The sequence below is a fragment of the Amphiura filiformis genome, chromosome 18 (assembly GCF_039555335.1).
Source record: "Amphiura filiformis chromosome 18, Afil_fr2py, whole genome shotgun sequence".
Taxonomy (NCBI): domain Eukaryota; kingdom Metazoa; phylum Echinodermata; class Ophiuroidea; order Amphilepidida; family Amphiuridae; genus Amphiura; species Amphiura filiformis.
Window position 1 is genome coordinate 39,043,966 of NC_092645.1, and position 27,844 is coordinate 39,071,809.

At 37.5% G+C, this 27,844-nt stretch overlaps 1 protein-coding gene and 1 long non-coding RNA gene across 5 annotated transcripts; both read right to left on the reverse strand.

Moving 5' to 3' along the window:
* Positions 1 to 3,149: 3,149 nt before the first annotated feature.
* Positions 3,150 to 13,992, reverse strand: LOC140138672 (uncharacterized). 4 transcript variants are annotated; one of them, XR_011857038.1, is made up of 5 exons: positions 13,546 to 13,992; positions 8,175 to 8,263; positions 4,891 to 4,969; positions 3,713 to 3,815; positions 3,150 to 3,297 (listed from the first exon to the last, which is right to left on the reverse strand). It is a non-coding gene; the product is annotated as an uncharacterized lncRNA (long non-coding RNA). The 4 variants fall into 4 exon arrangements; XR_011857041.1 differs by lacking the exon at positions 13,546 to 13,992 and adding an exon at positions 10,211 to 10,224; XR_011857039.1 differs by lacking the exon at positions 13,546 to 13,992 and adding an exon at positions 9,526 to 9,776.
* Positions 13,993 to 14,025: 33 nt separating this feature from the next.
* LOC140138671 (lactadherin-like) lies at positions 14,026 to 27,357 on the reverse strand. The gene is made up of 3 exons (XM_072160411.1): positions 27,190 to 27,357; positions 16,437 to 16,582; positions 14,026 to 15,011 (listed from the first exon to the last, which is right to left on the reverse strand). Exons 1-3 carry the CDS (start codon positions 27,341 to 27,343, stop codon positions 14,865 to 14,867), a joined length of 447 nt encoding a protein of 148 aa, XP_072016512.1. The 5' UTR covers positions 27,344 to 27,357; the 3' UTR covers positions 14,026 to 14,864.
* Positions 27,358 to 27,844: the final 487 nt, after the last annotated feature.

The window sequence follows — 27,844 nt, forward strand, 5'->3', positions numbered from 1 at the left end:
TTTGGTTACATAAACCAAAGCATGCCACTATATTTGCCTGGAGCTAAATAATAGTTGTTTAATACTTGACAATGCTTGAGTAGTCGTGGTCACTAATAATACCAAATTGGAAATGAAGGAGATGGGAGAATGTCCACAAGCAATAAACGATATGGCAGAATAAAAAGCACATTATGATATATTAGACCTGCACAATATGCCTGACAATTTCCCAGTCTGTTTCACTTTCAAGCTGGTGACCTTTCAACTTCCATGACATCTAGGGGTAGAATTTTGGCAGTCACTACATGAACCCTATTGAGTTTTTGGAACAGATCTCTCAGAAGAATCTCTCTGGGTTCTCGGAGTAATCAACAAAATTCTGACCCTTGATTTTGTTTCAAAACATTTGAATCCCTATAGGAAGAGGCCATGGCATTTTTAATTGGTCTTTACAATCAGCGTTTTTCTATTGAACTTACGGTATAATAAAGAATCATTCTGGTTAGAGATTAAACCGGAATATTCCTGTTCACCGTGATTTTCTACTGCGCTAAACACCGCATGCCGCTGATGTCATTTGCATATTTGCCGGTTCTCCAGTACTCCACTGCACTGTAGCAAACCGGAATACGGAAGCGTGCATGGTTTTCTATTGACGAAAGCCGGCTTTCATCTCCGGAAAAAATCCTAGTTTATTAGCATAAATGCCGGCGAAAGAGCAGAGAAAATTTGCCAAATACCGGAGGACACCATTTTCTACTGGTAATCTTTAATCCCCAAACCGGATAAAAGCCGACATTCCAATAGAAAAATGCTGAATGAGTCATAAAGTTATTAATCATTACATGGACATGCCCTTAAAATCTTTTACCCCCAAATAGCCAGTATCGGGGGGAAATAAATTTTCTTTCCGATCGACCTGATCTTATTTTCAAATACCACTGTCAGCAGGGTAGACAAGGGCAAGGGTTATTATACACATGTCTTGGTTGGAGCTCTGGTTGGAGCCCTGTCCTGTTATGTGAAAATAAGATCAGGAAAAGAAAATTTATTATCCCGATACTGGCTCTTCGGGGTATAAATTTTAAGAACATGTCCTCGTAATATGATAATGTTGTTGTTTTTCATCCACCTTCATACCGTAAAAACTTAGAGCGCTTATAAAACATGCTAACATGAAGAGCCTCATCCACAAAAGTGTAAAGGGTTTTGAGCAATTCATCGATTCACATAGTTTAATACGAACAAGTATTAAAACCTGCAAATGTGTGTCTCAACCCCATTAGCTCAGTTGGTAAAATGCAGGACTGACTTTCGTACAATTTCATGTTTTCAAAAGTGCTCGATATAGTAAGCACATCTGCTAATTATTGAGTTTTTTTCACGGTACTGGTTTCTGCAAAGTGAATTCGTTAAAAAATATATCATTGAAACAGCATACTACTCCTCATTCAAGAAAAGTACAGAACAATTTTTTTAATTAAAAAATATTATCCTGAAAATTATCCATGAAACATAGCTAAATCCTAATCCTTTAGTTAGTCCTAACCGGCAATGAAAGTAAAATTTTAATATTTGGTCAATATTGGGAAACAAGGACCAAAAACATGCATTTTTGGGGCGTTTTTCAAACATTTTCTTATTCTGTGTCGACAATCAAGCCCAACGACTTGGCTAAAGGCTAATTTCAAGTTATGTATTGATTCTAATTTTTGGAAAACACATTTTTCAATCTTTTTCGTAACCAATTAGCAAAAATAACATATAGGTTAAAGACCACTAATAGGCCTGGGCGATACATTGAAATACGACGAGGAACTATTTGTTTTCATGGCATTCGAAAAGACTGCATTAAAATCGCTGAAATTGATCAAGTTATATAGCCAACAAAAGTACTTTTTAGAGTTTGATGCTTCAAAATGGTACATTTTCTCTCATTATATGACATTTTTGTTGTAATAGTACCAAAATTCATACGCACGGTTTCGGTTTTTAGTAAACATTCGCCCTATCATATTGTAACTATCTGATTCGAGGGCGCACTGTCATTTTAAGGTGTTTACGGTTCAGTGCGTTAAAACAAGAAAAGTCTCAGGTCAACCTTTCATGTTGAATTTTTTATCATTTGGCATCTAAATCATATATAGTTTTCACCTGATACCTTGAACTGTGAGAGTTCTGAATATGAGAAAATTCCACCCGATATTAGTGGCATTGAACTGTGAGAGTTCTGAATATGAGAAAATTCCACCCGAAATTAGGCATTTTCCCATTGAAACCCGTGTAATACATAATTAGTGGTCTTTAACCTATAAGGCCAAAAAAAAAAACACTTTCCGGAAAAAATTCAGCGAAAATCAGATTTTTTAGTCCTTCAAAATACCATAAAAATACGAAGTCAGGAATAAAAAACATTTCGCATTTGTTTTCAAACCACTCGTGAGCAGACAAACCTTTATTTTTTTTGGCCTAATATTAAAATTAAGAGCTAACTCTTACCCTACACTCAAGATTTTGTATGCTTAGACTTGTGCCAAGACTTACAATTTTGTGACTACAATAATTGTAAGAAAACATGCAAAATTGCATGTTTTGGGACAAATTGCAAAAAAATATTAAACTTTGACTTATATTGCCAGTTAGGACTAACTAAAGGTTATTAAAGGATTAGGATTTAGCTATGTTACATTTGGCAAAACTGGATAATATTTTTTTAATCCAGACTGTTAAAATCGCTGAAATTGATCTGTATATAGCCAACAAAGTTTTTAGAGCTTGATGCTCAAAATGGTATTTTCCTCATGGTTAGTTTCATACGCACGGTTTCTTGGTTTTAGTAAACATTCGCCCTATCATATTGTAACTATCTGAACTGTCATTTTAAGGTGTTTACGGTTCAGTTAAAACAAGAAAAGTCTCAGGTCGAAAAAATTAGTTCTGTATTTTTCTGGAATGGGGAATAGAGAGTAATCGCACAGCAACATATATGAGGTTCTGCATTATATAAATTTACTGTTTACATAATTTGTGACCAGTACATGTAATTCTTTTCAAATAAAATTTGTGTGCAGTGTACAAATTATTTTGATTTATATAATCATATAATTATCCATTACTATGTTCATTGTCTGATTAATATGATTCTTTTGTTTTGCTTTATCAGGAGAAGTGACCAGCAACATATTTTCTACAACCCTGCCTTTCATTGCAATAGCTGGAGGTTGCAAAAGATAAACAACATCTTCCACTTGATGGCTTTAGAGATACTTTCTCCATAAATCTGACCTGGACTGTGTCATCTGTCCTTTTCACAACCTGTATAAAGATACAGAAAAATGAGAATATCGCCACTTTAGAAACTTACAAATGTGACAATAAGCCATTACTATTACATTTACATTAATACATTCAGCAATTATTTAGTGCTCATCTTGATATATGGTGAAATAAGGCTCTGAAGGTCACTGCCCTGATGATCAACCAATGAAGAACTTCTCTTGTGTACATGCCAGGTGTACGTACATGACATGATACTGTGGTATTTGGGTTTTGTCAAAATATAATTGCAGTCAAAGCATGATGTTATTTCTTTTTAATTACAATATAGATACATATCATTTAATACATCAATTTCTTGGTGGCATCAAACATATCACAGTTTAACATTATAGTGATATTTTGTTAAAATTTACTAAGATCATTTAAGAATCATGATAGTCATTATACTCACACAAGCTATGTATTAGATAATTGTTGTTGTGACATTGCCTCTCTGACCCAGCTGGGCACCTTCACAGTAACAAAATCACCAGTAGAACAAAGTGCAGCATTACCTATGAAAAAAAAGTGGACTATTTTGATGAAAGGAATTTCTTCTTGAGATATGTTCAATAAAGAGTACATGTACATTGCATTGCAGTCAGTTAATTTGAGATTAAAGAGATTTTTAAGTCAGTACACATAGTTGGCAGTGGTGATACAACCCACCCTTTTTTATTTCAAACCCACCCTTTTTATTTTATACCCTTTATACCAAAACTCCGAAACCCACCCTTTCTATGCGTGGTTACTTAACTGGTTATGGTGGTCCAGGAGGTGCAGATTGCATCCAAAGAGAACAGAATGGGATTTCAATGTGTTTTTTGTTTCATTTAAGTGTCATACAATTGGAAATTGCAGTAAGCTTTGAGATTGCAATTGTTGATTTCTAAACCCACCCTTTTTATCAGTGACCACGCTTTATATTTGGACACTGTTTGTGATATCCATATTATAGCTTGTTTTCAATGCTAAGGCCAAAAAGAAATGCGGAAATTCAGATTGTTTTTCTCAAAATACGTACCATAAAAATACCTTTATTTTTTTTTCCTAAGTGTATTATAATTTTGCAAATATTGTACATGAGCAGGGTATTCCGAGATAGGTCATCCGAAGATATCAGTAGTGAGCACTACACATAGTAATATTCATGTGAAACATTTTTTTTGCAATTTTGTGAAACACTTTTGTTCATTTCCAAGCCAATTTTACAAGTTGACCTCAAATAACCTTTGACCCCAATATGTGACCTTGAATGCCCCATTACATGAAAGCTCCCATAATACAGCTTTGGTTCAAGCTTGATTGCAATTGGATGTGAACTGTTCCTGTGATACCAGATTTTCAGCATATTTAAAAGTTGATGTCAAATGACCTTTGACCTCAGTGTATCAGTAAGCTGCTACTCAAGATTCTCCCCTTCAGGTCTGCCTTTGTTTTCAAGCCAACCTTACGTAAAAGGCTGCCATTTTTGATGGTGACTGTGTGTTGGCTAGATCTAGTACCATTTCAGCATACTGTTCCGGACTACATTTTGAGGAAAAAGTCACCAGACTTTTGTGATAAATTTGAATATTATAATTTACCTACCTTCTTTGGCATAAAAGAATACATTTGCATTCGCTGCCAGCTGTCTAGCCTGAAGTAGTATTCACATTCAATGTAATTTCTGTAGACAGAAAAAGTAAAAACACATTAATATATATGTTATTAAGTATTGACCACAATTACCAATCCACCCAATCTTGTGTGATTTAATGGTGCTTGTCAGCATGCTTACTACATCAGCCTTTTTACACATAAACAGTACTTGAGTCTTGCCTGCGCTTTCGCCACCATTGGCTTCACAGATATTTGGAAATCTTTCATAAAGTCTCTATCAGTGCATTATTTCAGCTTTGGAGCACAATATCATCAATTATAAGCTACAAAAATTGGATCTATTACCCCACTAACCTTACACCACAACCCACTATTACCACCCTGACAACCCTACCCCACTATACCTATACCTGCCACCCACTATTACCCCACTAACCTTACACCACCACCCACTATTACCACCCAGACAATCCTACCCCACCACCACCACCCAGACAACCCTACCCACCACCCTAACCTGCAACCCACTATTACCCCACTAACCTTGCACCACCACCCACCATTACCATGCGCGTATTTTGGGGGGGCTTTGGGGGCGCCAGCCCCCCGGGGTCAAAGAAGGGGGCGGCAAAAACGAAGGGGCGGCGGAAGAATGGGCGGCAAAAACAGGGGCGGCAAAAACGAAGGGGGCGACAAAACGAATTAGCAAAGAAAAAAGGGCGTACAAAATTGAAAAAGCATAAAAAATTTTGAAAAAATGTTGCTTTCAGGGCGCTAGCGCCTGAAATCCTTTTTTTTTTCTTTCTCTTCACTTTTTCAAACGACCGTGAAAAAATTTGGGTTAACCTTTTCGGGCTGTTAAGGAAGGGGCGGCAAAATTGTTTCTTCTTCAGCCCCCCGGGGTTGGGGCGGCCACGGCACGCCACTGATTACCACCCAGACAACCCTACCCCACCACCCTAACCTGCCACCCATGATTACCCCAAGTAACCTTGCACTATACCACCCACTATTACCACCAAATAACCCTACCCCACCACCCTAACCTGCCACCCACTATTACCCCATTAACCTTGCACCACCACTCACTATTATCACCAGACAACCCACCACACCACCCTAACCTGCCACCCACTATTACCTCACTAACCTTACACCACCACCACCCACTATTACCACCTAGACAACCCTACCCCACCACCTAACCTGCCACCCACTATTACCCCACTAACCTTACACCACCACCCAGACAACCCGCCACCAACTTACCAACTTAAGTTGATAGGTGTCACAAATTGTTTGGTTGAGTCATGTGTTGGCTTTGACTTTGTTTCTCGATCTGTTCTGACTAGAATGTCAAGTATGGACTACATGTAGGGGGAAATATAACCACCATCCACTATGACCCCACCAACTATAATTACAATACCACCCACTATGACTCCACCACCCACTATTACCCCACTAACCTTACATCACCACCCACTATTACCACCCAGACAACCCTACCCCACCACCCTAACATGCCACCAACTTACCCTGACAAGGCAACAACCCTACTCCATCACCACCCTTACCCCCGCCACCCACTATTATATAACCACATTACCATCTACTATTACCTCAGCACCTGAGACAAAAAAAACCCAACAGGGATCGGAATTCACCATGTGCAATGAGCCAGGTCTGTTACGGATTTATGTGCATGCATGCTCAGATCAAGCAACCCAATTGTCTGCTTCAATAACTAATTGTACCTAATGTGCATGAGCAGTCCAATTAGACTGGCGCGACATTTAAAATGACCTCGCTTGGATCAAAACAAACTTGACAGGATGAACGATGTGTATGTGAATTGGGAACAAACTTGTGCTTCAAACTACATATTATTGAGACTTACATCATGATTTGTAACCATTGCAATGCATTAAGGGGTACTACACCCCTGACCAAATTTGTGCCTATTTTTGCATTTTTATCAAAAATTATAGCACATTGGTGACAAGTAAGATATGTATATTATAGGGGCAAGGACTACAACTACTACATTAAAAATTCAGGAACTCAGGGCAAGTAGTTATTGATTTATTGATCAAATATTGGTTTTCCCTCATTTTTGACTGTAACTCCACAACTGTTGTCTGTGTTGGAATAAAATTTCCGGTGCAGTAGTTGTAGTCCTTGCCCCTATAATATACATATCTTACTTGTCACCAATGCGCTATAATTTTGAGAAAAATGCAATAATAGGCACAAAATTTGGCAGGGTGTAGTACCCCTTAAAGAAATAATACACCATGTCATGGGCAACTTAAAAATATTAATATGTAGTTTGAAGCACAAGTTTGTTTTAGACGCATCGTTGTTAATCTGTAACGAACAACGGTGAAACATGATTGAATCCCTAAATCACCACCTTATCCTACCCCATTACCCCACCACCCTCACTATTTCCCCACCATGTACCTTACCCCTCTTCACTTTACTCTGTACATTCTTTGGTCCTCTGTTATTTCGGAAAACCCAGTCACATCATCGCATGTGAATATTTCTCTCTTGACTCTTGGAATGAATTTTAGTAACTTGGCAAGCATAAATAAAATGTCCACAAAAATTCTTCTTCTCCATACCTACCAACCAAGCATTAAAGACATTGTTTAATACATAGTGGCAGCTCTACGGGAGGGAAGTGGGGGGGCATTTTCTTTCCCCCAGTTTTGAGGCAAAAAAACCCAATTACATAAATTTCTGTCGATTCCCTCCCCCCCCCCCCGAAATTCACTTTGCACCCCAATGCCCCCCCCTGAAAAAAATTCCTGGTGCCGCCACTGTTAATACTGTGTATTTCCTGACAAATACAGAGCAGAATATGTAGAGATTTTAACCGCATGTTAGCTAAGCTCAACTAATGGTTTGATTTAGTTTACACAATGCATTTCACATTTAGTTAATTTTTAATTGTAAATATATTGAACGGGTTTTGGAACCTAAAATTTGCTTACCGTTGACCCTTAATTTTGGATTTACTGTAAGGGTCCATTTGTATCCTTTAATCTTTGACATTTTATGCTACCCCTGGCTGGCAATGGTTTGTCTAGATAGCATTTCCAAATACTTTAAATTCCCTAAAAAACATGGAAAAAAGTGAGTCCTGGTAAGCTCAGAGTAAATCCTGGTTCTAGCTAACATTTGGTGAACTAGGTCCATGACTCACTTTTTTCTCCAAAACTGAGTTCTGGATGAAAAGCAGTTAATTTCACCCTTGACTTTACCTTTTGTTTTAGTTCCTCTGCACAATTTCTCTCTGTCTCTGTATAATGTTTGTCAACTTTCTTCAATTGACTGAGCAAGTCATGAAGATCTGAAATAATAAGAACATGGGCAATGTGGTTATTAACTGCATAAAAGTTAACTTTTTACTTTGGGAGTATATGAGGTGAGGACCAGACATATCATTTTGTGGCATGATGTCCTACATATACGGTACCCAGGCCAGTGCAATGTAGGTGATGCGATCAAGCAAAATCAGTCGGAACATTTCCAAAGATATGAGCAATTAAGGAGTTTCCAAAACAAGAGGCAAAAAAGGAAATATTTTCTTTGTTTAGCTATATCTCAAAATCAATATTTCCGAGGTTCCGGCTGATTTTGCTTGATCGCATCACATAATGTTGTTTAAAATTTGAAACACAAAATAGTAAATCAGTACAATAATGCACCATATTGCTCTCAAAGGTGCTAGATAGGATGTGTGATGATATGATGGTATCAGTGAGAGACAATAACTATAAATCTCTTGTTTTTGAGACAAAATGTATCTTTTTGCTATGTGACCGTACACCACAAATGGGCTGTTGGCGGCAATTTCACTTTGTGAGATAATGGATAAGCATTTTTTGCTCAAAATAAGCTTTACACTGATATATTAAGGGTGCACACAGCACACCAGTAAATAGCCTCCATTGACTTTCTGTACAAACATGGTCCCGGAAAACATCATTTTCTTGACTTCAGAGCGACTCAGCTCTTCAAAACTTACACTTTCTGCAAGTTGAAGGTCAGCTGAAGACATCTAGTCCAGAGAAATCATACGAAGTCCATCGGGTTTTTTTCAGAAAATTGATGACTAGATCACCCTATAGCTTATGGCGACTCACAAATAGCTTGCTGTCTCTGAAATGTACATTTTAGGAGATTCCTATTTACTGGTCACTGGCGTGCACTCTAAAGAATTTTTATGTTTACATGTTAATATAATATATCATAAATTTGGATACTGGTAAACATAAACATAATTAGACAGGTTTGATTCAATTTTGAGGGGTTTTACTATGCAAATTTATAAGCTAATTTACATGGTATCATATTTAGCCTTTTTGCTATCTACTACTGATAGCAATGACAAAATTACACACTTAAATAGCTTGATACAATGTAACATTTTTACATTTTATTGTTCATTTGCAAATGTTTTTATACACTGAATGATAGAAAAATTGTATTAAAATATTGCTTGAATTCAAAAACAAATGCCTGAATCTATTTTCTGTGTACTTTTTGTTTATTTGTATAGAGTGGAGGTCCAAGCCAATGAAGGGACTTGGGCATGTATTGCATACATACCGTATTTCGTCAAATAGTCGCCCCCCTCAAATAAACGCCCCCACCACTTTTTTCAACCAAGATGTTTCAAAAATGCCGATATTTCCATGCTATCTTGTGTAGTAAGCTTACCAAGTTGCTCACATGGTCGATAATAGTGTCACTTTTTGGCGAAAATCTGGATTGGAAACCCGGAAGTGAACCAGAAGTCAGTGTTTCTAGTTCATAGTTCGTCATTTTAGCGAGAGTTTTAGTTTACCTAATGATTTTAACATGAATTATCGTTCTAAAATTGATCTTGAATAAACGCCCCCTTTGGGAAAATGTAACGCCCTGGGGGCATTTATTTGACGAAATACGGTACTTTGAGTTCAAAACTTCAAAACAAGGTATATTGTACACCTACTATCTCCCCAATATACATTGCTTGTGAAATTAGGCCGACATTGAGAGGGGATTTTTAAATTGTGTTAGTGAAGCACTTGAAGCATAACTAAAGAGCATTTTATAGGCCTACATGCATGTATAATTATGAGAGTTGCAAACTATTACATCATCTCTCACATTGTTACTGGATGCAGTGTAGTTGGCTGCAAGTGCTTCACACCCGGGGCTTCACATAGCCACTGGCACTGGCATATGGCAGTTCACACTCTCTCTTTCTTTTGAAAGCCATGTAAGAGGCTCTGTGACTGTGTGCACTCACCGAGACACTGTCCCTCTCAATTGTCAAATGGACTCTGCCATAACCACATACATTGGTGCACCCATTCCACTTCCAGCAACTTTTTCTGAAGGCATTCTTGTTTCGAATTTGCCGCTCAATTCTCTGTTGCAGATTCTCAAAGAAGAGTGCAGGGTTGATTTCCTTGGCCATGTCAATATCTCTATGTGCAAACAAACATTAAAACAAACAAATTGATAAAATAGAGGGAAAATTGGTGTTTGTGACCTATATTTTGAAAAAAAAAAATTCTGACTCCAAGGGGAAACCCTTCTTGGGCACCCCTCATGGTGCCTCACCAAATATTTTTCAATTTTCACCCCACCCCCATTTTGACAATCATCCTAACGCGATCTTAATTAAATCCTGTGTCTTAAGCTGCCGCGCGCGTTAGTAAAATCATGCGCGTTGTCCTCTTTGAAAATCAAGAAATTCATTTTTTTATCTCTTTTTATTTTATTTTTTTTTACAAAAAGGAGAAAATAAAACTCAAAATTTGTATTTGATTTCAAGTTTTTGATTTTTTCGCAAACTTTGGACGCAAATATAATAAAAGAGAAGAATAATATTTTGTAGCAGTGACTACTATCACTACAGTGACGTATAATTACCGAGGTAGAACCGATTTGCAATTGCCATTAGAACTTGACCTGTTAACTTTTTTTTTCACTTTAATATACATCATTATTTCCATAGTAGAGGCGCAATATTTATATTTTTGTGATCCTTACAATTGAATAGAATAGGTTCCCTGATTTGGCAATTCCAATATGCCTTATGAAAGCTAGATTTTTACACATCTTTAATTTTCAGGAATTCACAGCTAGCAGCTAGAAATGTAAACAAATAAGTTTCCTGCAGAGAGAATAATTGAGAGTTAATTTTTTTTTTTTTTTTTTTTTTTTTGGGACAAGTTTCAACTTCATATCAAAACATTTGTTTACCAAATTTTTATTTTAAACTTAAAATATAAATTCTATGGTGTTGCTATAGAATAATGAGTAGGGATTTCAATTTAGGCACATTTTCAATGAATCTACCAGCAATAAATATTAATCGGCGGGTGGTTAAAATAATTAACGTAAAAAAAAAAACAATACATCTGGCATAAATAATTTAAAAGCGTAAAGCAGGCTCTTGTTTGCACATGCATGTCAAGAAGCCAGTGTGGTCTTGTTAATCAAGCTATACTTTAAAGACACGCTAAATTGAAAATACATGGCCTAATGCAATATGTGGAAACAACAGCCAAGATTTTGTTTTTGTTAATGGATTTATATGAACAGTAATATTAATGTGGCGACTCAGTGAATATTAATATACATCCACGGCTTAAGTACGGCCAAGTGATAGGATTCCCCACCCCATATTAAAATGTGGGCATCCTTAACTAGCAAACCACAGCCATGTTCACATCCCATTTTACTGGTTGGAAAATCCCGGGTGAGTTACAACATAATCCCGGCCCTCGCCCCGGTAAAGTCCCAGCCCAATTTCTTGCCTGTGAATACGAGCTGATCATAGGACCAATACGAGGAAAATCATGATGGTACGGTAATGGTACCAAACTAAAAACTATCCATTTTGGCCCCAGTGGGGCACAGTGTCATTTCGCACCCGCTACAAATAGTGCATATGCCCCATTCCACCATCTTTGTCTGCGCCTGTACCACACACGCATGATACGGTCTTGGAATAATTTGCTAAGAACTGTTACCTTTTAACTTAAATCTTTTTTGCATCTTCAGGCATGCGCGTATTTTGGGGGGTGCCAGCCCCCCCGGGTCAAAGTAGGGGGCTGGGGGCGGCAAAAACGAAGGGGCGGCGGAAGAAGAAGGGGCGGCAAAAACAAGGGTGGCAAAAACGAAGGGGGTGGCAAAACGAATTAGGAAAGAAAAAAGGGCGCCAAAAATTGAAAAAGCATACAAAATTGTGAAAAAAGGTTGCTTTTGGGACGCTAGCGCCTAAAATCCTTTTCTTTTTTTTTTTTGCTCTTCACTTTTTCAAACGACCGTGAAAAATATTGGGTCAACCTTTTCGGGCTGTTAAGGAAGGGACGGCAAAATTTTTTCTTCTTCATCAGCCCCCCGGGGTTGGGGCGGCCACGGTACGCCACTGTCAGTGGCAGGCAATTGTATAATTGGTAACAAATGGGAAGGACATTTTCAAAATACTCTTAAATCTTTTGCACTGGCAGATTTGACTCTCTTCACAATGTAATTAGGAAGTCAGTTTCCCATGATTCATATATCATTTCATCATCACATGCACACCTCAATCGACCAAAATAAGCTGTATGCCATAGCATAGCATCACATGGAACAGGCATAACCTACAAGTAAATAAAGTAATTCTTGGCCAAGCTCGAGCGTACATGTAATGCGTACCTGTTGCCATGATGTAGCGTATTAAGCGTGTACACAACAACTGAGGTAAAGCAAAGAAAATTGGAATTTACTACCAGCCCCGACGGCGATGTCGTCAAATGCATGTCACTCCATAACATGATAAAAGAAAAGATTTTTCAAGGAAACCTACATTTATGTTGTCTATACCTACTTCACTTGACCCAAAATGATTTTTTTTATGAGACAATCGCACATGGAATTTTAGAGGGATTGTGAATAATAGTTCCACAGAGAAAAGCTGCACTCTCGATCATGAGACTATGCCGTGTCGTTATTTAATTGATGCATTAAATGTTGGCTGAATTTTTTTGATGAAAGTCAATCTTTTGACAAGATGTAACTTTGCTATGGAAAGTGCTATGACAAAACGGTTTTCAGTTTTGGTTTTCTTTACTCAAGGCCCGAAGGGCTTTAATTTGATATATAAAATGATGCGGTTTGATGGCAAATTTGAATTCACCTTTCATATACATCATTACCATGATTACATGGGCACGGCCTGGTCATGTGGTGATGTCGTCACATTTGTTGACAAAATTAATATACCAGCATGCGCGCCAGGCCAGGCAGGGGAGTCCAAACCACAAATGTGCCAGTAAAATCCGCAAGCATTAACCTCAAAATTAATACAGCACAGTTCTCAATGCACACCATGCATCATGCATGACACACGCACATTGAATCCATTGAACATGATGAACACTGAATGTGAAGTACTGTTATTCATGAAGTAACATGGATATGGCATGTATGGTAAGCTTACCATCCAATGCATTGATCATGACTTGTGCGCCGAAAAGCCCTCAAAATCAACTTTATCGATGCCCAAATTTAATGCAAATTACATCTGCACTCTCTTTAGATTTTACTAAAATAATAATAATATTGAATAAAACCGACAGTACTCACCAATTTTGTTTTCCCGGTGATTAGCACAGCGCTGACATATCACATGTGCCGTGTTTTCTGTTTACATCCCCTCGATGACCACTCGATGACCTTGAAATTTGCGTTTTTTTCATAATGACGCGCGCAGAAAAAAGGTCATGGAACGTGACAAAACTGTCAGAAAATGAACCGATAAAGTTATGTATTTCACGTAATATGATTGGTCAAAGTGGGTCACGTGATAACGTGTTGCATACCCCTTCGTATTATAGTATGGTAAGTAAGATGCTGCTGACGTCACTGTAACTCTTGTGTAACTCTTAGTCGTGAAAAATCGCTTAGCAAATTTGGCATGGAAGAGTGTCATACATTCAAATTATAACATCTCAGCCGTGATCTGCAGATGTGCTGCTTTGTCGCCAACAGAGGGCAGTATTTAATTCTCATTAATAGAATGATACTGCCCTCTGTTTATCGTTTTAGCGATCGATAGAGGGGGAAATAGGCAATTTCTAATGACAGTGGGGGTATAACAGTAATTTATACATTAAAAATACACATTTGACACCATTATTTTTATTTTTATTAGAATTTTAATGAGTTTTGTTCAACATAATTCGGAGAAATTGACGGATAATACAGGTTTACCTAAAGCTCTTGCTTCAAGTGTAAAAGAACAAATCCTTTTTCGCACATTGCTCAAAATTGATCTACTTTTATTGTGTGCGTATTGCAAAGAATCAAATAATATAGGTATATTTCACTAAGCCCCTGTATTAAACTATACTCTGATTATATTAGTATCAGCTCTAAGTTGGAGTTATCCTACCAGATATACATGTATGGTGTACGAAAAATAGCAATAAATCTTAGCAATTGTCGAAAATATAGTCTGCTGAGAATAATTTCAGCAGGGAAATTTCTTTAAATTTTCTACCAAATGATAATTTACCCCTGAAGTTTTTTGTTTTGTTTTAAGACTATGAAGAAGTAAAGTGGTTATCTGAGTCTAAAATAAAATGGTTGTAGGCTTCAATTCGTGCAAAACACCCCATTTCTAGGTACAAAAAGTATTCAAATACTTCAAAGAGAGGTCAAGTGGTGCATTTTGGTGATAGCTGTAACATGTTTGGAAGTGATACACTAATTACACTTCACAAATTTAACTAAAGCACACATTTTCGGCATATTTTCCCAAAAACCTACAGGAAATGAAGGAGTTGTCCAGATGTGTGTTCTGGTCCATACAGATCTATGATTTCACACCCACCACGAATGTATATTGACAACAACCACATTTTGCCGACACCCGCCTCATTCTGTCACGTTGAGTCACATATCTAAGCTTTACATCCTAATATCTCGAATCTCAGTACGTAATAGGGTCCACCTTTGGCCAGACAGTTGATGCGTACAATACGTGCAGGTACTGGTTCAGAAAAAAATGTGGTCGCCTTGGCGGTGGAGTCAACATTACCAGGAAATACCTGTGGGAGATATAATGTTATTTCAGTTAATAACAAAACGTACATCACACCGATTGGATGTTATCCTGTTTTGTTAAATAAAACATAGCCAAATCCAAATCCGTTCGTTAGTTCTAACCGGCAATAAAAGTCATATTTAAAAGAACCAAAAAACGTGCATTTAAAGGGTGTTTTTCGTATGCTGTAACAATCAAACCCAAACACTTTTACTAAGACTAATTTCAGGAAATGCATTCTAACTTTTTAAAATATGTGTCTAATATGTTTTATAATCAATTATCAAAATCAACATAGGATATTAAATTTAAGAGCAAACTCACAGCCGATAGTATAAATTTTGAATCCTTAGACTTGTGCCAAGTCTTTGAATTTTGTGGCTGAAATGGTAAATAATCATGCAAAATTACATTTTTGGCCCATTTCCCCTCAAATTGCCAGACTATTAAAATTTGACCTTTATCAACGATTAAACAATTGGATAAATATTTAAAAAAATTAACTTTGTTTCATTTGACAAAACAGAATAATATTTCTTTAATCCTCCAAAAAAGTAGGGTTGTATTTTTCTGGAATAAGGAGTAGACCATGTTTAGTTTAGTTTAGTTTTTATTTAGCTTTGCAACATATACAATAATACAGAAAAATGGTAAGACATCAAGTACAAAGCATCAAAATTTAACAACAATTCCCAGATTGGAACGGCATACACGCCACAACACCAAAAGTTGCAAGGCAAGGATAGCCCATAAAAGCCTGGCTACGTATGCAGGCTTATTTCCAATGGGGTCCCAAAACAAAAATGGCTGTGGACGTGGAGGAAAACAGAAAAAAAAAGACATTTGGACATAAGCCTACATACGTATAAATTCTGCAGATTCCTGCTTCAGAGCACTATCAGCCAGGTGTTTTTGACAGCCTTTTTGAATGCCATCCTGCTGCTTATGGACTGAATTTGAGGTGGCAAGTCATTCCAATCTAAGATGGCATTATAGTAGAAGGACTTGTTGGCAATACCTTTGACTCTGGGCACAAAGAAATTAAAATTACTAGATCTGGTACAATGGGTATGAGCACTGGAGGTTCTAATGAAGTTGTTTCTGAGGTATGTATCATTGAAGATGTTGAATACGTGGTTAAGTCTTAATTGTTTAGCACGGTCCTGATAATTTAGAAGTTTAATGGAGTTAGAATCAACAAATTTAGAATAAAGCGGACTATTTTGTTTTGGGTGATCTGTAATTTGTGTTTAGCTCTGGTACTGATACCAACAAACCATGCTGAACAGCAGTAATCAAGGTGACACTGTATGAGAGCAGCACACAAATTTTTGCGAAGGGTTTGATTGAGATAGTTTGAAAGCCTATAAAGAAATTTAAGACGCCCAATGACTTTCCTTATGTTTTACAATATAAAGTCATTTCTTACAATTGCGTCTCCATTTTGATCTTCAAGAAACACCTCGTTGGCACCAGTCGTTAGGAATGTTGACACTTTGAATGTTGTCACCCAGTCAGGGCTACCAATGCCACCATCACCCTGTGTTATGACACCTGATACATGGGTCTGGTAACCTGATGATAAAAGAAATTGAAACAGTATTTGTTAAACTATGTGATTTGTTGTAGTAAACTTATTTTCAACTTAAAGAGCATCCATTGCCTAAAAAGTCCATCTCCAAAGTCAATCTTGAGCAAGATGAACACTATATTGGAGCATTACAGAAATGTTAAAATATTTTTCCAAGAAGCTACTCCATTCAGATGTAGATTATGCATGCACTTGGATATACATTTTGGTTTTAAAATACAATGAATTAATTCTAAGATGAGAAAACATGAATATATAATTATTTCTTCATCACGCTTGTCACTAGAGAAGCAGGGGAAATAAGGGAATTTGAACGAATGTCTTTTGGGTACATCTAGTTCTTTAATGCATACCATTAGCTCAGTCAAGAGACTCCGCTTAATAAACGGGAGGTCCCGGGTTCAATTCCCGATTGAATTTTTTTTCTTCATTTATTGGTCATCTAGAGGAGAAGATGAGTTATTGTACATCAAGTGTACGAAGTACCTTCTTTGTCAACCGTGTATTTTATAAGAAGGTGGTGACATTTTATCCAATTCCTTCACTAAGGTGTCACGCTTTATTCAATAACGAGGTCATCGGTTCTGCTCTGCCTGAATGATGTCAGATTGTGGAAGGAGTGTGGTTAGTTTTTCAGATTGAAATTTACATTTTATACATGTAGTGTAAAATGTTCATGTTGTTTTTAAAACATTGCGATGGACTTTTCATGCAATTGGTGATCATGCTCTTCAAGTTCACTACAAAAACAAAACAAAAACAAAACTGTACAATTCAACCTATAACACGCACCAAAAGTACTCCACTATCTTTAACAGATTCAGTAGCCACAACAACAACTCGCTATACAACTCGCCCCACAATTCGCCCTACAAATCGCTCCACAACTCATCGCCCACACAAGTCGCCATTTAGTCCCCCCCCGATTTTACATATAATCGATATACTATCTGAGTAATTTATTACTCGAGGTACTAGGTATTAAGGTTGCTTGACTGGTACACTCCACACTCCTGTCATGGCTAACAGCTCGTGACTTCGGTGCTATAGTTAACTTCAGGAAAGCATAACATTTTTGGAGAGGGCGCCCTACAGTTGTCTTAATTTGGTCGATCCACCTTGTCGTTGGTCTTCCTTGCCTCCTTATTTCTTCAACCGAACCTTGCATGATTACCTTTACGTCTTACGATGCAGCCAAAGTATCTATCCATCTGCAGGTTGGTGTCTTGCAGAAGTCTTTTGGTCACTCCAATTTCTTCTAGAATACCAGAATTTGCATGAATTTTATTGCGGTCAGCATTAGAGTCCATGTCTCGCATGCATAGGTGGCAATTGGGAAGATGAGAGCCGTAAAAAGGCCGATCTTGGTGTTTCTGGTGATTCCTCTACCAGTCCATATCTTGGACAGTTTAACCATAGCTGATTGGGCCATTCCAAACCGACGGCGAATTTCTTGACCACCGCCTCCCTCCTGTGTGATAGGGATCCAAGGAAGTTAAGCTGAAAAACATTTTCAACCTCTTTCCAACCAACGAGATGTGTCTCTTCGATACCATCTGACCCTATTATCATGTGTTTTATCTTGCTGGCATTGACATTTATGTCTAAGCGTATGCTTTCTTCCTTGACTTTGTTTAAGAGTTCATCCATCTCGGCCATACTAGTTGTTATGAGGTTAGTATCGTCTGCATAACGTGGGTTGTTTACAATCTGACCAACGAGTGACAGGTCATGAGACCATCAGTCCATTGCGCGTCTCATGATATACTCTGCATATAGATTGAAGAGTGAGGGGGTGGGGGTACAGCCTTGTCTGACTTCCTGACCCAGTTCAGCAGTTTGGCCGTAAGCAGTTTGACCGTCATACAGGTTACGTATCAGCTGGATCAAGTGAGAAAGTATGTCCATATCCTGGAGTGCTGACCATAGATCACTATGTCTCACGATTTGAAAGCCTTGGCATAGTCAAAGAAGCACATGTAGATCTTTCTCTGGAACTCAAGGCATTTCTCCATTATGTGACGTTCACGCTCTATATGTGGTTTGAGACGTTCATTGATAATATGCAGTAGACCTAAGAAACTGGTAGATTGGCGTAACATGACCGGCCCTAAAATCAGGCCCGATCCTGTTTTTTTTTTCTTTTTTTTTTTTACAAACTGCAAGACACCCTTGATAGTATACCCAAAAGGGACGTTCTCATGATAAAAGGAGACTTCAATGCCTAAATTGGTGAAGCTGCCCAATATGAAGATAGGGCCAAAGCTGTAGGTTCGCATGGTCTACTCCCCATTTTTGGATTAAAAAATATTACCAAGTTAAGCCAAATGAAACATAGCTCAATCCTAATCATCCATTTAGACCTGGAGATAAATTCACTATTTTACTAATTTCGTGAAAAAAGAGCCAAAAAATGCATTTTCGGCATGTTTTCTGACAATCGAGTCACAAAAATCACTGACTTGCAACAAGTCTAAGCATTCAAAATCTTGAATATATGCCGCCATTGCGTTCTAATTTTCACTTTTTTTGAATTTTTTTTCTTCATTTATTGGTCATCTAGAGGAGAAGATGAGTTATTGTACATCAAGTGTACGAAGTACCTTCTTTGTCAACCGTGTATTTTATAAGAAGGTGGTGACATTTTATCCAATTCCTTCACTAAGGTGTCACGCTTTATTCAATAACGAGGTCATCGGTTCTGCTCTGCCTGAATGATGTCAGATTGTGGAAGGAGTGTGGTTAGTTTTTCAGATTGAAATTTACATTTTATACATGTAGTGTAAAATGTTCATGTTGTTTTTAAAACATTGCGATGGACTTTTCATGCAATTGGTGATCATGCTCTTCAAGTTCACTACAAAAACAAAACAAAAACAAAACTGTACAATTCAACCTATAACACGCACCAAAAGTACTCCACTATCTTTAACAGATTCAGTAGCCACAACAACAACTCGCTATACAACTCGCCCCACAATTCGCCCTACAAATCGCTCCACAACTCATCGCCCACACAAGTCGCCATTTAGTCCCCCCCCGATTTTACATATAATCGATATACTATCTGAGTAATTTATTACTCGAGGTACTAGGTATTAAGGTTGCTTGACTGGTACACTCCACACTCCTGTCATGGCTAACAGCTCGTGACTTCGGTGCTATAGTTAACTTCAGGAAAGCATAACATTTTTGGAGAGGGCGCCCTACAGTTGTCTTAATTTGGTCGATCCACCTTGTCGTTGGTCTTCCTTGCCTCCTTATTTCTTCAACCGAACCTTGCATGATTACCTTTACGTCTTACGATGCAGCCAAAGTATCTATCCATCTGCAGGTTGGTGTCTTGCAGAAGTCTTTTGGTCACTCCAATTTCTTCTAGAATACCAGAATTTGCATGAATTTTATTGCGGTCAGCATTAGTCCATGTCTCGCATGCATAGGTGGCAATTGGGAAGATGAGAGCCGTAAAAAGGCCGATCTTGGTGTTTCTGGTGATTCCTCTACCAGTCCATATCTTGGACAGTTTAACCATAGCTGATTGGGCCATTCCAAACCGACGGCGAATTTCTTGACCACCGCCTCCCTCCTGTGTGATAGGGATCCAAGGAAGTTAAGCTGAAAAACATTTTCAACCTCTTTCCAACCAACGAGATGTGTCTCTTCGATACCATCTGACCCTATTATCATGTGTTTTATCTTGCTGGCATTGACATTTATGTCTAAGCGTATGCTTTCTTCCTTGACTTTGTTTAAGAGTTCATCCATCTCGGCCATACTAGTTGTTATGAGGTTAGTATCGTCTGCATAACGTGGGTTGTTTACAATCTGACCAACGAGTGACAGGTCATGAGACCATCAGTCCATTGCGCGTCTCATGATATACTCTGCATATAGATTGAAGAGTGAGGGGGTGGGGGTACAGCCTTGTCTGACTTCCTGACCCAGTTCAGCAGTTTGGCCGTAAGCAGTTTGACCGTCATACAGGTTACGTATCAGCTGGATCAAGTGAGAAAGTATGTCCATATCCTGGAGTGCTGACCATAGATCACTATGTCTCACGCATTTGAAAGCCTTGGCATAGTCAAAGAAGCACATGTAGATCTTTCTCTGGAACTCAAGGCATTTCTCCATTATGTGACGTTCACGCTCTATATGTGGTTTGAGACGTTCATTGATAATATGCAGTAGACCTAAGAAACTGGTAGATTGGCGTAACATGACCGGCCCTAAAATCAGGCCCGATCCTGTTTTTTTTTTTTTTTTTTTTTACAAACTGCAAGACACCCTTGATAGTATACCCAAAAGGGACGTTCTCATGATAAAAGGAGACTTCAATGCCTAAATTGGTGAAGCTGCCCAATATGAAGATAGGGCCAAAGCTGTAGGTTCGCATGGTCTACTCCCCATTTTTGGGATTAAAAAAATATTACCAAGTTAAGCCAAATGAAACATAGCTCAATCCTAATCATCCATTTAGACCTGGAGATAAATTCACTATTTTACTAATTTCGTGAAAAAAGAGCCAAAAAATGCATTTTCGGCATGTTTTCTGACAATCGAGTCACAAAAATCACTGACTTGCAACAAGTCTAAGCATTCAAAATCTTGAATATATGCCGCCATTGCGTTCTAATTTTCACTTTTTTGTGTTACTTTAATTAAATGGTTGGTTATAAGAATGAAACATGTCTTTTCCAAAATTTAGAAAGCATAAACTAAAATTAGTCTTAGTACAAGTCTTTGGGCTTGATTGTCACAGCATACGAAAAACACCTTAAAAACGCATGTTTTGGCCCTTATTTCCAAAAATTGGCCAAACATTAAACTTTGTCTTTTATTCCTAGATAGGACTAATTAAGACTGGGGGTCTGTTACCGTCAAGCAAAATTTTAAATATGTGGACAAACTCAAAAAAATAGAAATCCTTGATTCTTTTAGCATGGAAAGGGTTTAGGGGGGACATTTTAAAAATGACATTTAAAAAGTTGCATTTGGCATGTTGGCATGGTAACGGACAAAACAAATTTGAGTCGAAAATGGCCAAAATTTACAATTTTCATTTTTGAAAAAGGGCAAAGTTTGGTCGAATGCCACAAATAAATAAGATGTGATATTATTTTTTATTTTTTTTCTTCAGATAGGGGCATGCTTTGGTAGTCCTTGCAAATGAAGAAAGAGCTTGTCACTTTTTTAAAAGATCCTTTAATTTTAAGTAGAAAAAACACATTTTTTTGTTTTTATTGTAAGTGTCATTTTACCCCAACATTGAAGGGGTGTAAATGTAAAGAAGAGGTTGATATTTTGTAAGTGTATGGTGGCATAGCTAGAGTGAACCCTAGCTGACAGATATATAGTTTCAAAAAATTGGGGTCTCCACTTCTAAAAAAGTTCTGGCTTTTTAAAAGTACCAAGTTTTTGAAAAAATGTGGATTTTTGAAGGGGAATTTATGGCAAAAAAAAAGACAAATTTCGCGTGTTTAAATAACCGTAATGAAATAATTATTGAATATATTTCTATTGATGAAAAGATTAAGTGACTTCTTAAATTTGAGTCTCAGTTTTAAATGGTACAAACAAGCTATATTATACATAAAGGCCTTTTAAGGGGTACACCTGCCCAATTTTGTGCCTATTTTTGCATTTTTCTCAAATATTATAGCGCATTGGTGACAAGTAAGATATGTATATTATAGGGGCAAGGACTACAACTACTGCACTGGGAATTTTATTTCAGCACGGACAACAGTTGTGGAGTTACAGTCAAAAATGAGGGAAACCAATATTTGATCAATAAATCAATAACTACTTGCCTTGAGTTGCTGATTTTTCAGTGCAGTAGTTGTAGTCTTTGCCCGTATAATATACATATCTTACCTGTCACCAATGCGCTATAATTTTTGAAAAAATGCAAAAATAGACACAAAATTGGCCAGGGGTGTTAGTAGTACTCCCCCTAAGCATGTTAAGCAGATTAGACAGATCGCAGTGCTATTCAAATACAGATAGAGGGCAGCGCTTGGAAGACGGGTTGCTTTTAGCATCAGACAGCTAGCTACCCGGTACAAACAACAGAGTTCACCAACTCTACGAGAACACCAATCAGGGGCTGTGCAATAATGATAAGCCATGTAGGAAGGGTAAATAATTTTTGTTAACCCCCACCCCCCTAAGTGGGGGGAGCAATTTTTGGCAGGTCAAAGGGGTGAGGGGTACATGAACCTATACCATGGTTCCTAGCCGTCGCAGAGGAGCTCATAGGGTAGTGTCAATATACTGGTAAACGACAGATCTGATTTGCCCAGGTTTTTGTAAGTTTGCCACTGCAAGCTAGCTGGTGGCAATGGACATTGGAGCACATTTACGGGACAGACTATACTATAGTCACGCTCTGAAAAGGGCTTAGAAAAACAGTGCAGAAATGTTCAAATATGCAAAATTCTTTGCTCACTACGCTTCCATTATACATGTTCATCTAGACCATTATTATAAGGTTTGCAAATTGGGAACTCAAACATATGGCATGCGCGGGGGGGGGGGGCAAAGATTTGTTGGCAGGCCGAAAGGGGCAAGCAATTCTTTTTGGCACGCCGTTTGGAAGTTTTAAGCCTAGCCCTCAACATCAGGAAGCACGTAAAGTTTAATCTCCAGCAGATGGATCTTCAGGGAATTCAACATCAGAAAATGTTAACCAAGAAACACTTGAAAATCATCAACATCATGAACTATGTGCTGCTTTTAACATCAGGCAGCTACTAACCCGGTACAAGCAACAGTGTTCACCAATTCTACGAGAACACCAATCAGCAATAGGAAGTATGTGAAGCTTTATCTTCAGTAGATGAATCTACTACGGTCTATTGAAAACGCTATTCGGTTACCCAAGGAAACATGTACAACGACATACATAAAGCATTGAAGCATTGACGCTAGTAGCTCACATTCAGTCAGGAAAATATGACAAAATTACAAACATCAAAGTTAAAAAGCCTTCTAGCCAAGATAAGAGGAAAAACAAGCGGACAGCAATGCATTCTTTCTGAATCAGAGATATGACTAGGTCATGAATTGGCCCTACCTAAAGGTTATATCCACTAATAGGCCTGGGCGATACATGGAAATACGACGAATAACTATTTGTTTGCATCTGCTTTAAAATCGCTGAAATTGACTAATTAATAATAGCCAAAAAAGTACTTTTTAGGGTTTGATGCTTCAAAATGGTATATTTTCTCTCATTATATGACATTTTTGTTGTAATAGTACCAAAATTCATACGCACGGCTTCGGTTTTAGTAAATATTCGCCCTACCATATTGTAACTTTCAGCTTCGAGGGCGCACTGCCATTTTGAGGTGTTTACGGTTCAGTGCGTTAACACAAGAATGTTGAGTTTTTGATCATTTGGCATCTAAATCATATAGTTTCACCTGATATAAGTGGCATTTAACTGTGAGAGTTCTGAATATGAGAAACGTCCACCCGAAATTAGCCATTTTCCCATTGAAACCCGTGTAATGCATAATTAGTGGTATTTAACCTATAGTCAGCAAGAAACAAACAAACCCAATTTCCAAGAAGCAGAAAGAATTTATTATTGATGGATATGAGCATGTAGAGGTCACTGGGAATCCGGGCTGGGAATAGAAAGACCCTTCACCATGTCCACATTTAACTTTAAAAAAAACACACACACACACACACACCCCCCACACACAAAAAAAATGTGACATTGCATTTTAAAGACAATAATTCAAGGGCATTGTCCAGTCCTCCATTTTTTATAAACATTTTTCTATTGTTTTGTTAATATTGTATAAAACAAAGAAAGATGTTACTTGGTATGTCAGTTGCTGTTGTTGCTATAAACCCCAGATAGGGTAGAAACAACTGGTAAAAAAGACTTTAATATTATAAATTATCACATTATCATTATGTTTAAACCATATTTAGATTATTGGTGAGGTATTTCAGATAAACTCAATCACTGAGTCCAGGAGTGAATATAGGCCTAAATAAGAAGTAGAAATGATTATTATACATGGAAACCCCCTAGCCTACTCCAGAGTAGTGGTGTAGGTTTTAATGACAATTGACCAACTGAAATATAATGTGTATTATTTGGTTTCAATAGTTATAATCGATTTATCCATTGTTTAGGAAGAGTAGAGATTGTAAAAGACAGATAACCACCACCAAGAAATTAATGCCCATGGTAACCATTTTGCGGCCTAACTTTGCACATTTTTCATACATTAAACCATATGGCTGGGGGAGGGGTCACTGGCAATTTACTAAGTGAAAATGTTTATACTTAAATAAATGATAACCCATGGTTATGATGGGTCAATGAACTATTCTGGGTATGTTATTTGCAAATCACAAGCCAACAAAGGATTTTTTATAATGTGAAAGTGCTATGTAATTAGCTCATTTTTATCGAAAATAGCGAACTTTCTTCAAAGTAAAACTTCGTTATAGGGTAAAGACCCCAATTTTTTTATTGGTTGGATGATCATCCCCATTCATGGTTATTCTCATCCTACCCCTGACTTTAATCAGCAAACTTCTTCTTGAGAGTTATTGAATTTTAAAGTTATACCACTTTTACTAATGACAAACTTGGAAAAATAGCGGATTTTGCATTGCATATTACACAATATTCTAGGTGGGTGAGAAAACTGGCAATACTATTTTTGTAACGTCTAATACATAGGTATTTATCAGCAGTAATTTAAATTGTTCCATACTTCTAGCAATTTCGTTAGTGCTAGCTAGAAAAATGTGTCTTTTTCGAACCGTAAAATTGAAAAAATGTATTTTCCCTGTGGCAATCTTCAAAGAACCGTTACCATGGCAACAAGGGATTTTCGAATTTTTGATCAAGTTACAAAATCATTAGACCCAAATACCTTTCCTATCACAAGATTTAGGCAAATTCCATGAACCTTTATTTTTGGCTTTGTCCGCACATTGCTGAATTGATACAGACCCCCAGTCTTAAAGGATTAGGATTTAGCTATGTTTCATTTTGCAAAACAGGATAATATTTTTGTTTTTATTCAAAAAAATAGTTCTGTATTTTTCTGGAATATGGAGTAGGTAGTTGCAATGAAAGAGGTGATATGCTTGTGACAAATAATTATGCCATTGCAAATTCCCTCTTTCAACAACACCCAAGAAGGAAGTATACTTGGATTTCTCCAAATGGCTTTGTATGAAATCTGATCGATTACATACTCATTAAAAGCAGGTGGAAATCTTCCATCAAGACAGCCAAAAATATTCCAGAAACTAATGTTTTGTGAAGAAGAAACCACTCTTGAGGAACTTTGGCTAAACATCAAATAATCCATACTTACAGCCGCCACAAAACACATCTCCAAAAGATGTGAGAAGAGGAACCTCGCCGTTGTTGTCTCAGGAAGTCATGTTATCGATCTGTTTGATGAAAAGCAAAGGCTTTTCCAGAGGGAAAAGGAACGGGCAACAATCTAAATTCCAAACTTTGCACTGCTATGACGCGCCTATAGGAGCCGATGGAAGGGTCTTGAATAAAGGAACAATTTTCGAATTCGAACATGAATGTAAGAACGTTGATGCAGCCTGGTACTGAGTGACGTAAATAGCGATTTGAACCCTTGCCCCCTGCTCCCCCATCAAATAAAAAAGTAAAGTTGGCCTATGTCTGAGAGTTATTAATAAACCTCATATTTTGTCATTTTAACCTTTAAAAACCCAATTTCTGCGCGCTTTGCGCGCATTTATTCCACTTTTGCACCATATGTCACCATTCATCATCATTATAGTTTATGCATAAATGAAGTTAAAATAAGGCAAATAACGAGGTGGGTACCTGCGTCCTTCCTAGTCAGAAATATCAAATACTCGATAGGGGCTGCACGCTATTGTCCTCGTTAGAATCCTCCGTCTTCCAGCAGGCTAGAGATTCCGGTGACCACAGAACTGCAGCTTTTATACCCCACTGAAGCCAGACTCAACCTTGGTGACCAATTGAGTGCTAGCTATAACACGTAGCTGGGACTAAACGTGCGCTTGAGCTACAACTAACGTTTTTATATTGATTGTGATATTATTCCATTGAGTTTGTATCGTGCAATGCAGCTTGCCATCTTCCATGTTGTGCTTTTTTAATAATTTGCCTGCAATATTGACCTTTTATGTATCGTATTATTATTTTGAATTTGAAGGTAAATCACCATGTAATTTAGCCACTTTGACTGCTATATGATTTGAGTGTTTTTAATAAATATACCTGAATATACATGTTCTCATTTTGGTTATTTGGGTTTTTTATATTTTTATATGATTTATCGGTAGTCTATGCATATGAAGCTTGAAATAAAAAGAAGTTCAGGGGTGGAAATACTTCCCCTGTCCCACTACAATATCAACTGCTATACTTTCATACAGCAAAAATATAAGCTAATTCCGCGCATCGTTTACATCGTTCTTGTTGTGCGTGCACGTGAAATTCCTTTATAGCAACCATGTAACAACACAATGCAATCACTTCTCCAGATAAACATACATTAACTTAAAACCAACTCTACATATGGTACGGTGTAATTACCTATATCAGCTTGTATCCAAATTGTTCCTGTCTGGCCAGTAAGCGCTGCCCAACAACTGGGATCATTCAGCCTTCCAAGTCTGGCTTGGTAATTGCCCGAGTTAGACTCCGACGATGCGCGAATATTCTCATCTGGTATGTCATTATTTTGCATTCCCAGATAATCGATACAAACTGAATATTGAAATAGAAACAGTTTGTATAATAATAAAGTAACTTGGGTGAATGCCACGGACACTACTAAATTACAAGACTTAAAGTGCCATATATTAAGACAAAGTCAATAAATCAAACGCATCCACAGGTTTTGCTTTCAATATGTTAATTCAAATGTTGAATATTCATGAACATTTCAAACCAAACTCGTTGCTCGAGGAAACAACCATGACATATACAGATAAACATATCCAGTATATTCAAATTATTATTATACCATTTGAATTTAAAGTTGACATAATTGCACTATTAGTTTGCAATAACTCTTACAGAAAGATAAATCTCATGCACCTAAACATGATTCTACCTAGTTACCGGATTCTATTTTTAAGCTTTTCGCTTTCCGTATCGAGGGCATGGTAATGGAAAGGAATAGTATACAAATATATACTGCCATGAGAGATTCTGGTTAAAACTATGGGCCCGAGGTGAGATCAAT

Bases quoted from the DNA above. Each gene is read 5' to 3' on its own strand.
- LOC140138671 (XM_072160411.1), bottom strand. From the start codon at position 27,343: ATGCAAAATAATGACATACCAGATGAGAATATTCGCGCATCGTCGGAG. The intron at 16,583-27,189 runs GTAATTACACCG...TTTTATCATCAG, and splicing joins TTGGATACAAGCTGATATAG to GTTACCAGACCCATGTATCA. The intron at 15,012-16,436 runs GTAAGAAATGAC...TATCTCCCACAG, and splicing joins ATCAAAATGGAGACGCAATT to GTATTTCCTGGTAATGTTGA.